General features: G+C 37.4%; 1 protein-coding gene across 1 annotated transcript in view; it reads right to left on the bottom strand.

Annotated features, from left to right (window-relative positions):
- Positions 1-12,019, bottom strand: part of LOC115220825 (hypoxia-inducible factor 1-alpha inhibitor) — a 46,166-nt gene extending 34,147 nt beyond the window's left edge. The window contains exon 1 of the mRNA XM_029790999.2: positions 11,784-12,019. Coding sequence (XP_029646859.1) covers positions 11,784-11,891 — 108 coding nt within the window. The 5' untranslated portion in view covers positions 11,892-12,019. The remainder of the gene's footprint in view (positions 1-11,783) is intronic.
- Positions 12,020-12,233: the final 214 nt, after the last annotated feature.

The following is a 12,233-nucleotide window of genomic DNA, read 5'->3' as shown; positions in this document are numbered from 1 at the left end:
TTTTTTAAACGTCCATGCGAAATGCATCGGCAGTTTTCGTTTATAGAATTTGAACTGTCGTGCAACCAAGATGGCAAAGTGAATGACCATGAAAGTATCGGCACATGGGACAAAGGACATCAGTCTGTATTTTATCAGCGAGACTGCACTGTGTGTATATGTGGCCGACACATACGTATCAACCTGGATATCAACAGATCTGTAAATTACACCACTAAATACCAGCGGCAATATTGTTAAACCCATGAGTAATTCATTTATTTATAGTGCTAAAGCATCTTTTCGGTTTGAACGGCAGTTTTTAACATGATTTCTAAGTAACTAAAAAATTTTAAACTTTGTATACTGGTAGAATGTGTTTATAAAACATCTTTTTCTCTTGGCTTTATTGAGAAAAGTCTATTGTTTGTAAGATATTTGTTGGTTTTTTTTCTTCAATTTCTGCAATTTCAACCAATCACTGACGTCTACTGAGGTAGAAAAAACATTCTGTGCCGTATGAATATGTCCCTCGTTTAAGAAACAGATTGGGTTTATTTACATTTGTGAAGAAAAAAAAAGATACCCTTTCCCCCACCCCTAACCTTAAAATAGATTGAAATGCAATAGATCGATACTAGGGTCATAATTATGGGTGACAATTTCATATGACACCGCTAGAAAAAACTGCCGTTCAAGCCGAAAAGATCCGTGCTAAATTCAATTCTTTCAGCGAGTAAAGTTACCTTGCAAGCATCACATCCAGGTGAATGTATCCTTCCCATACGCAAACCAAAAGCTGCTAACACAGGCCGAGTAAATTCATAGAGATTCATTTATAAGGGAATAGGAATGCCTGCAATGGAACATCGTGTGGTAGTACGCTGTTGCTATAAGGAGTCACAGCGAGCTGAAACTATATGGTATTGTAATGAGCACAATGGTTTTAGTTTTGTGTTGCCGTGATGCCAGAAAAATGCACAGCACAGCACAGGCAAAAGGTTAACCTATAAAGCGCTGCTGAGCACATTTTATGAAAATGAGACTACCATGCACACATAAAAAATACAAAAAAAAAGTTAAAATATCTTCTTAGTGTACAATGATGGCAAGTTTTACATCATCTGAAAAGTCATTATATATATATATATATATATATATATATATATTATGATATGTAAAAAAAATACAAACTGTGACAAGAACGCATAACACTTAGAAGACGATACAACAAACACAGACAGGACATTCGAAGCCCTCATATATATATATACGGGACGTAAACACACCAAGCGATGTTGGGGGGCGACAAACACAGATACACAAACATATACACACGACAGGCTTCTTCCAGTTTCCATCTACCAAATCCACTCACAAGGCTTTGGTCGACCCGAGGCTATAGTAGAAGACACTTGCCCAAGGTTCCACACAGTGGGACTGAACCCGGAACCATGTGGTATATATATATATATATATATAGTGGTTGTGTGGGTAAGTAGCTTGCTTACGAACCACATGCTTCCGGGTTCAGTCCCACTGCGTGGCACCTTGGGTAAGTGTCTTCTACTATAGCCTCGAGCCGACCAAAGCCTTGTGAGTGGATTTGGTAGACGGAAACTGGAAGAAGCCTGTCGTATATATGTAAATATATATGTGTGTGTACCTGTGTTTGTCCCCCCAACATCGCTTGACAAGCGATTCTGGTGTGTTTACGTCCCCGTAACTTAGCGGTTCAGCAAAAGAGACCGATAGAATAAGTACTGGACTTACAAAGAATAAGTCATGGGGTCGATTTGCTCGACAAAAGGCGGTGCTCCAGCATGGCCACAGTCAAATGACTGAAACAAGTAAAAAGAGTAAAAAGAGTACAGGCTCGAAACGTAAGAGACTTTTTCACTTTCCCGAGCATCAAACTATTACACCTGTCTTCGTCCTTTGATTTTCTATGAATTTCAATTACACACACACACACACACACTGGCATTTACTTATTATTTATTTGCTAATTCGAACGAAATGTACGTATAAACAATTCGTTTTTCTTATCGCTGTGGAATTTCTTTCTTTTTTTTTTTGTTTGCAGGGTGGGTTATGTGCATAAATTTTGATATTTGTTTATCTTCGAATTAGACAAAAAGAAAACGAAAGCTGTTGCCAGCCGACAGACGAAATGATACAAGTTGCAACTTGACTGACTAGAAGTGAATCCCTGCAATGAAGGATCGCCAAGAATTCCACCAAGCTAGTGTGGAGGAAGGAAATGGAATTTTTCAATCAGACATTATATATATATATAGATCAATCATGTGATTCTATCAATCGTATTTTTAAAAATTCGTTTACATCCTCCAAACATTAACAATCGAAGGAACCCCCTACGTGTCGTTCGACCCGCGACAGACAGCCGTTAAATCTTTCGCAAATCATACTGCAGCCCTCTTTTAAAAAGGGTGAACGGCGACACAAGATAATGTCTCCTTAACAAAAAGAAGGGAAAAAAAGCAATGTTCATGGCTGCACTCAATATTTTTAGTCGGAGATCATTTCATTAAACTATATCATTATCATGGTCATTTGAATAACTTCGTTTCAAAAATTCATATTGCGATAAAGCCTCCCAGAAGTTAATTAAGGTCAATGGGACAAATCTAAAAAAGGATTGCCAAACTTATAGGATCTTTTCGGCTTGAACGGCAGTTTTTTCTAGCGGTGTCATATGAAATTGTCACCCATAATTATGACCCTAGTATCGATCTATTGCATTTCAATCTGTTTTAGGGTTAGGGGTGGGAGGAAGGGTATCTTTTTTTCTTCAGAAATGTAAATAAACCCAATCTGTTTCATAAACGAGGGACATATTCATACGGCACAGAATGGGTTTTTTTACCTCAATAGACGTCAGTGATTGGTTGAAATTGCAGAAAAAAAAACAACATATCTTACAAACTATAGAATTTTCTCAAAGCCAAGAGAAAAAGATGTTTTATAAACATATTCTACCAGTATACGAAGATTAAAAGTATTTAGTTACGTGGAATTTTTTTTTTAAAAACTGCCGTTCAAACCGAAAAGATCCCTTATATACTATAGGCATTTGTTATCTTTTACTGCTACATGTGTATTAGTGCTACTAATAGCCAGTTAGCTAATATTGTGAGCTAACGCCATACATGTTAAGTCACATGCAAACAAGAAATGCGTAAACGATACGTTTATATGCTTTGGTTCTCTGCTGTTAAATTATGGGTTTGTTTCAATGTAAGGAATCGTTGGCGCTAGTTTATTTAAGCGTAGAATTTTTAACCACCTACTTCGAATCTCCTATGTTTTTCTGTTAAAATAAAAATAAAACAAAAAGCAACATTTCGGGTTTATATGTTTTCAGTATGAAAAATTCAAAAACCGCTTTTTTTTTTTAGTCAAGCGATGCAGGCATGGGTGTGGAGTGAAGAAGTTCGCTTTGCAACTGCGTGGCTGCGGGTTCAAACCCAAACCCACTGTGTCGGCACCTAGGGTATCTTCTACTATAGACCTGGGCCGACCAATGTGAATTTATGAAGTTTTTATTTTCATATATAACATATAAACATGTACATCTTTTAGAATGTTGTCATTTTATAAGATTTTACTGGTAGATTTTTGAATTACTATAAACATTTATTTATAAGAAGGAAAGGATCTTTTCGGTTTCAACGGCAGTTTTTAACATAATTTCTAGGTAACTAAAAAAATTTTAAACTTCGTATACTGGTAGAATGTGTTTATAAAACATCTTTTTCTCTTGGCTTTATTGAGAAAATTCTATAGTTTATAAGATATTTGTTGTTTTTTTTTCTTCAATTTCTGCAATTTCAACCAATCGCTGACGTCCATTGAGTTAAAAAGCATTCTGTGCCGTATGAATATGTCCCTCGTTTAAGAAACAGATTGGGTTTATTTACATTTGTGAAGGGTTAGTTAGAGTTAAGGGTAGGGGGAAGGGTATCTTTTTTTCTTCACAAATGTAAATAAACCCAATCTGTTTCTTAAACGAGGGACATATTTATACGGCACAGAATGTTCTCACCTCAATAGACGGTCATTGATTGGTTGAAATTGCCGAAATGCAAGAAATTAAATACCAAATATCTTACAAACTATAGAGTTTTCTCAATAAAGCCAAGAGAAAAAGATGTTTTATAAACACATTCTACCAGTATACGAAGTTTAAAATTTTTTAGTTACCTAGGATCCGAAGGAAAATTACCAGAGAACTTTCCTCTGACTCTTCCAAATCTTTGTTAAAACTGTATTGAAACCATTAGTGGAATTTTTTTTTTTAAATTAAAGCAACTAGTCGCACATCACCAGGTTTGACGGAACCTACGGAAGCAAGCCAGCATGATCGCAGCATTACCACGGACGATGGCGAGCCCAAGGCGTTGGAAAAGCCAAGTACCCTCACGGGCATCACCTGACACGTCGGTGAGGCAAGCTGCCAACAAGAACTTGGCGGTTCGTGGCCCAGTTCCTCCGAACGTCACAAACGCCATAGATTGGAAGAGAGAATTCACTGTCATGTCCACGATACTTCAGGCTTTTCTTCCGTTCGGCTACGGAAGCAGTGACCTTCCCATTAACTGCAGGATGTGAGAGGGAGCAAAGGAGTTGAAAAAAAGATTCTTCAGCAATATCAAAAAAAAAAAAAAAGAGCTGAGGTTAATATTTAAGTTTCATTTAAGTCAGCGAGCTGGCAAAATCGTTAGCACGCAAGCGGCATTTCTTGTCTTCAACCGAGTTCAAATTCCGCCGGGGTCGACTTTGCCTTTCATCCTTTTCGGGTCAATAAAATAAGTACCAGTTGAACACTGGAGTCGATGTAATTGCTGGCCTTGTGCCAAAATTTGAAATCAATATTTTAGTGTCATTTCTTTCGCATCTTAAAATATCGGTTTGAACGGCAGTTTTTAACATAATTTCTAGGTAACTAAAAAATTTTAAACTTCGTATACTGGTAGAATGTGTTTATAAAACATCTTTTTCTCTTGGCTTTATTGAGAAAATTCTATGGTTTGTAAGATATTTGTTGTTTTTTCCTTCAATTTCTGCAATTTCAACCAATCACTGACGTCCATTGAGGTAAAAAAAACAACAACATTCTGTGCCGTATGAATATGTCCCTCGTTTAAGAAACAGATTGGGTTTATTTACATTTGTGAAAAAAAAAAGATACCCTTCCCCCACCCCTAACCCTAAAACAGATTGAAATGCAATAGATCGATTCTAGGGTCATAATTATGGGTGACAATTTCATATGACACCGCTAGAAATAACTGCCGTTCAAACCGAAAAGATCCTGCTGGCCTTGTGCCAACATTTGAAATCAATATTTTGGTGTCATTTTTTTTTCGCATCTTAAAATAAGATATAACCAAAGCTTATCTGTACGCCTTTATCCAAAACGAAATTATGTCAGATATATGACACCCCAATGATAGGATTATTAAAATGTCGAAACGCTGTTAAAGCTGTGTGTTTGTATTTACAAATATATTTTTTTTTAAAGTGTGCACTTGAATTGTATAAACGCATATAAATGTTCAAGGGTACATCAGCGCAATAGTAATACTTTCATTAGTTTGAAAGCCAATAGAGCTTATTACAAGGTATTCGTGTTTTTTTTTATCCATATAATTAAGATATAATTACATTTATACAGCAACTGGACTGAGAATTCTTATTGTTTTTTTTTAACAGTACATTTTATATCGCTGCTTAGCGACCTGACAGAAGCGTGCGCAGGGCAAACTATTTAGCAGCATTTCGTCTGTTTTTTTTCACGTTCTGGATTCAAATTCCGCCGAGGTCGACTTTGGCTTTCGTGCTTTCCGGGTCGATAAAATAAGTACCAGTTGAACACTGGGATCGATGTAATCGACTTTATCCCCTTCCCCAAAGTAGCTGACCTTGTGCCAAAATTTGAAACCATTACTACTACGACTGCAAAGGTGACACACCGGACAAAATACTGAACGCTATCTACTCTGTCTTTACGTTCTGGGTTCAAATTCCGCCGAAGTCGGCTTTTCCTGTCATCCTTTCGCGATTTATAAAATAACTAGCAGTATCGCCCGGCGTTGCTCGGGTTTGTAAGGGAAATAACTATATAAGCATTTTTAGAGAGTTATAGCCAAAAAATAGCAAAAAAATGCATTAAAAATGGAAAAAAAATTATGGTAAATTTTTTTTTAAGCGTTGACTCATCGTAGACATTTTTAGAGAGTTACTTCCCTTATATAATAGCGAAGAAAATGCATTAAAATGGAAAAAATGATGGTAAATTTTGTTTTAAATCGTAGACGCGCACTAATACCCAGAAGGGCTCGATATGAATCACGACTATAAGATACCTGGTTTTGGTTAAACTGCACCGCAAAATGTGGGAGTAGTTAGGAATCTAAATCGTAGGAGACAGACACACAACCTCTCTTTTATATATAAAGATTTTACCATATTAATAATTCCACGCAAAACATCAGTTTTTTTTTTGTGTGTGTGTATGAAAATTCCAGCCGGATCAATTCCGAACCAAAATATGGGATTTGCAGCATATTACGAGGTCAGGGTACTTGATTCCACGCAAAAAATCCGAGATTTGTTTTTTTTTTTTTCTTAGTGAAAATCGTACGGGTGTTACTCGAAAATTTTACCAAAATAAGTATCAGTTGAGTACTGGGGGTCGATACAATTAACAAGCCCCTATCACCACCTCCACACACACATATACACATAAAAAACAAAAATAATTTTCAGCCTTTGTGCTTATAGTAGAATTACTATTATGTTTGATATTACAGTGGTGAGCTGACAGAATCGTTTAAGCGTCGGGAAAAAATACCTTGTATTTATTCCAGCAATTTACGTCTATAGTTCAAATAGCGCCAAGATATATTTTGTCTCTCAACCCTTCGAGGTCGATACAATAAAATACCTGTTAAGTGCTGCAGTCGATGAAATTCTAACAACCGCTTAGCCTCAAATCACTGGTCTCGTGACTAAACCGCAAACCTTTATTAATTACTAGCACTATGACCCGGCAACGCCGGGTATTAGTGCTACTGCATGCATATACAGCTGCGTACGTGCGCACATACACGCGGGTACTGTCCAAATCTCCGACCAATCACATACAGCTAGCTGGCATTCAATTAGCGTATCAAGTTTCGGGCATTTTGATTGGGTTTTGGAGAGAAAATTCACAAAAAAGTCACTTCTATTGATTTTTAATGGCTTTGCGGGGTGACTGGGGAAATGTAAAGATGTGCACGGCCACCCTTGGACGGTTTTGAATGACCATAGAAAGTGCGAGCCCTCTAACTGAAAAATTGTGGATTTGTATAAAGGATACAAACACACAGACATTTTGCCGTTTATATATAGAGAGATGTTGGCTTGTGACGGTGGATTGGCAGAATCGTTAGTGTTCGGGAAAATGTCTGGCGGTTATTTCTTCCGACTCTTTAACGTTTTGAGTTCAAATCGCGCCCAGGTTAAGTTTACTTTTCACTCTGCCTGGAGTTGATAAAATAAAGTACAAGTGCTGAGAACCGATAGAATCGACAAACATCCTCTCCTCAAAACTGCTGGTTTTGTGCTCAAATTAGAATCAGTTATGTTCTGTTGTTACCGACTCTGGATATCTGGTTTTCAAAACATGAATGCCCGCATTAAAAAATACTATAGAAATTAGTGAAGACAGGTAAAAGCTGACGTCTAAACCAACATTAAATTCTTAATTAAAACGGAGAGGACAATTTTCAGGGCATTCCTTCGACAAAACTCGACAAAATCAAAGCATTTCACTTCGGGTGTTTCCGTGGGTTGTGGAGTATAGATATAACGAAATTATGCCAGCAATGTCTCTCCTTGTATATTTGTTCTTACCGGTTTCATGTGTGTATGTAAAATCCGCAAAATTCCAAGCAGAAAACAGAATCGAACAGTCATTTGCTTCGACGGAAATAGCCGAAGTAAAATGTTTTGATTTTGTCGAGTTATATCGAAGGAATGCCATTTTCAGTGCCGTATAAGAATGAGCTTGTTTAAAATATCAGCATGACACCATTATCCTAGATACTAAACTTTTTCTTTTTCCTCATCAAAATTCTCATTTCATCATCATCATCATCGTTGAACGTCCGTTTTCCGTGCTAGCATGGGTTGGACGGTTCGACCGGGGTCTGGGAAGCCAGGAGGCTGCACCAGGCCCTAGTCTGATCTGGCAGTGTTTCTACAGCTTGATGCCCTTCCTAATGCCAACCACTCCGTGAGTGTAGTGGGTGCATTTTACGTGCCACCGGCACAGGTGCCAGGGGAGGCTGGCAAAGGTCACGATCGGTTGGTGCTTTTTACGTGCCACCGGCACAGAAGCCAGTCAAGGCTTCCGTATAAAAGAAATATTCTAACATGATTCGACATAGACTTTTCGATAACATAGATCTATACGCTCAAGTTCACACAAATTTTGGGAAGGATTGTAGACAACAGCACTTGAATATACTTATATATTATCGACCGGGAAGTTGATCCATCACCACCACCCACGTAAAATTAGACATGTTTAGGTAATGTGTACATGCAACTAAGCCGAGCATGTGAATTCTGCGACTCAGTTTCCATTCCTGGTTGTTCGTGCGATTTACTAAAAACTAAACTAAATTCGATTTTTCGAGCGTCAAATAGGATATTGCCGAAATTATTTTACAAGTTACGGAGCTTTAAATACCGTTTCGATTGGTATGATAGCCATTTATCAAGCCTTATTCGTGGATAAGTACAAACATTATTGTACGATTAGCAGACATCCAGGAATAAGACTCCTGATGACAATTGGCAATCAAACTGATCGAAATGTATAAAATAATTTTCTTTAAAAATGAAGTCCGAAGAATTATAAACTCATAAACAACACAGACGTTTCGATCTACTTTGATTTTAGTTTTTAAAATCAAATAATCAGAAAATGAGAGAATGTGTCAAGTGTTTTTGTTTTTTCTTGTACCTTCCAGTTTTCACTTCTGTCAATCAAGATGAATCTCTCAAGAGATAAGGGCCCGAATCAAACAGGTTTAAATTATTCAAAGTTAGATATAACTCGGCCCTAACATCTGTAATGTGTTTTGGAAGGAGAATAAATTCCACAGCAACATCACACACACACACAAACAAACATTTCCCACTTATGTCGAAGGTATAGAATAAAAGCTGAATATAATCAAAAGCAACTTCACAATGATCGAAAGAAATAAATGCAAAATCTACAGATATTGCCAGAGTGCATAGATAGACAAACACAAAAAAAAAACACCAGCCGAGGAAAGAAAAAAATGTGTTTATACACACGCACACAAACACACGGTCTGACGAAGTCGAGTAAGCCAAAACTTCTAAGTCACTGTCAACCTTTCCCTTGTAAAAGTTTAATAAACATGTACTCTGCTAAAAGTAATAAATAAATAAATAAACCTACCGAGAAATCAATCTTTCAGTTTTATGTTACATCTACGCTATTTTAATTGACAAAAGTGAAAGTGAATTCTAAACTCAAAGATTGCCCATTCCAGATAATTGTCGTCACTGCTGATGCATAGTTCGAACTGTAGATCGATGTTTGTAAGGAGATTGTAGACAGGGACAAGCTACGTGGAGGGGAAAATGGGTTTAATGGTGGGTCTATAAGTGATGATGCACGGTAAGGATGATACACAGTCAGGGAGAAGGGTGAAAAAGTTGGCGGATCGAAGCAGCTAATTTGAGGGGCAGTTGCTATTGGGGGACCACAAAGCAGAGACCGCTGTAGTACCTTGGAATACGTGGAGAGATGGGATAGCAGCATGTCGCATCCTTTTGCTCTTGTTTACATCTACGTTATTTTAATTGACAGAAGTGAAAGTGAATTCTAAACTCAAAGATTGCCCATTCCAGGTAATCGACGTCACTGCTGATGTACAGATCGAATTGTAGATCGAAGTTTGTAAGGAGATTGTGGGCAGGGACAAGATACGTGGAGTGGGCAGAGAGTTTAATGATGGATCTGTAAGGATGTCAGGGAGAAGGGTGAAAAAGTTGGCGGATCGAAGTAGCTAATTTGAGAAGGAGTTGCTATAGGGGGACCATAAAGCAGAGACCGCTGTAGCACTTTGGAATACGTGGAGAGAGGGAGCAGTAGCATGTCGCATCGTTTTGCTCTTGTTTACATAAATATGTGATGCAAGTGAGGAAAAGTGTTCTATTACAACCGAGCACTAACAGCTGTATCATGCTGGTATGACCGCAAGCATCATCATAACACTACCACTCTAAATACCTTGTAAAAGAAAAATACCCTGTAAAATCGATATTCCCCAAATTAAACACGGACTTTACGGTCATCTAAGGCGTGTGTTACACTTCTCGCGTTTGACTCCTATTTTGAGGTTACTTGTAGAGGAGGGCTGGTGTTTTAAATAAACGTACACATATAAACAAGTCGCAGTTCAAAATTATCTTGACATTTTCATGTTCTAAAAGATATAGTTAGTGTGTAGGAGTTAACTGCAATGTTGGTGGTCTGTAATGGTAAACTGAAAGAGAATTTAGAAAGTAGTGGGAGAGCGAAATTTATGTGTGCTTTATGAAACGAGTATTTCGGGAGTTACATACAGTGTGATTTGGAAGCGGGTGCTAAAACATTTAACTACACAATAAATAACAAAGTGAAAATGAAAAACGAAGTTGTCATTGCATAAATGTTTACAAACGACTTGAGAACGTGGGATATTAAGCTAGTGGGGGTGGTCAAGTGGATTGGACACAGGAGTTAACATCCCACTACTGTATATGTTGAGTCAATTACTAAACAAGGTGTTTGATCTTAATCGATGAAGACATCACTTCATTCATATAAATGTGCCATCAAAACAGCTCAAAACTATTTCCATAAATAAATGCGTGAACATAATTAGCCGCCGAATCTTTTAATGAAAGCAAAAACCAAATTTAACGATAAGGTTTTTACTATTGCGTAAGAAAACAAGGAAGAAATCGTACTAAAAGAATCGACACGAGATTCAGAAAGGATTATTGGTGAATAACATGGAATCAATATGGAATTTCTAATTCACAAATATTTAAAGAAATTGACAGAAGATGAATTACGAATACCGATTGTTTGATACACAGAAGAAAGAGAAAAAAATAGTCAAGCGAAATCACAACAAACAGCCACTCACTAGCGTTTAAGACTAAGCAAATGTGTTATTTAGCAAATGTTGTTATTCTGGAAATACTCCAAAACAAATGAATGACTGAGAAAAAGCTAATTTAATTTGCGTTTTAAAAATAATTCAACGGGCAGCCAACATTATATAGCTTCTATTAAGGAAACTAATTTAGTCGAATAGGTGTTGAGGTGTCTTATAAAGTAAACTAAACTGGATTGTTGTTGCGTCTATGGCTTGTTTAAATATTAGCCGAGTTTAAAACCGGCGACAGGTCTTTCTCGCTCGACAGTGTATATATATATATATATATATATATATATATATATATACGTGTGTAGAAGAAAAAAAACATCACACGAGCTTGTCTGTCTGTAATCGTTGTCTGATTCTCTAGAAATAGTGAGACTACAGTCATTTTTTAGTGGCAGTGAACTGTCAGCATGTTAAACCTACTAACCGGAACTATATTATTGTTCTACAGCAATTGCAAAGTATATGACGAAATAGGAGAGAAAATATAATTAAACTGGTAAAATTTTTTTACGTTGTTTTAATATTTACCTGAGCGGATATCAGTCTCTGAGCTTGTGGATCATCGTATGGAAGTCGTGGAACTTTGGATAAAGGAAACTTGTAGCGGTGCGGTGGGTCTACTGCTTCTGCTGCCATCGTTTCGAACGTAATTAGAATGAAGCCGTAACTGCTTTCTCTCCCTCAGCCGACCACCACAGCACGATTCCCACCTAGAAAGACACTTGAAATCAACAACAAAAACAAGAGCAGGAAGGAGGAGCGGCAAGAGGGGAAATCAGGCTTGAAGTAGCAGCAGCAGGAGCGGAAGGGAAAAAGAACCAGCCTCGGTTTCATTGTTATTCGGTCACAGGACTCTCACTGTAAACACAACTTATAAATGACACACACACACACAAAAACAAAAAAAACTGGGGTTTCTACACAGATTCATGAATGAACGTGTCCTTCACGTATCTCTCCCCCGATTAGCCTCTCATC

The sequence above is a fragment of the Octopus sinensis genome, linkage group LG17 (genome assembly GCF_006345805.1).
Source record: "Octopus sinensis linkage group LG17, ASM634580v1, whole genome shotgun sequence".
Classification (NCBI taxonomy): domain Eukaryota; kingdom Metazoa; phylum Mollusca; class Cephalopoda; order Octopoda; family Octopodidae; genus Octopus; species Octopus sinensis.
Note: the sequence above shows the minus strand (reverse complement) of the source record. Positions and strands in the feature narration are given on the sequence as shown.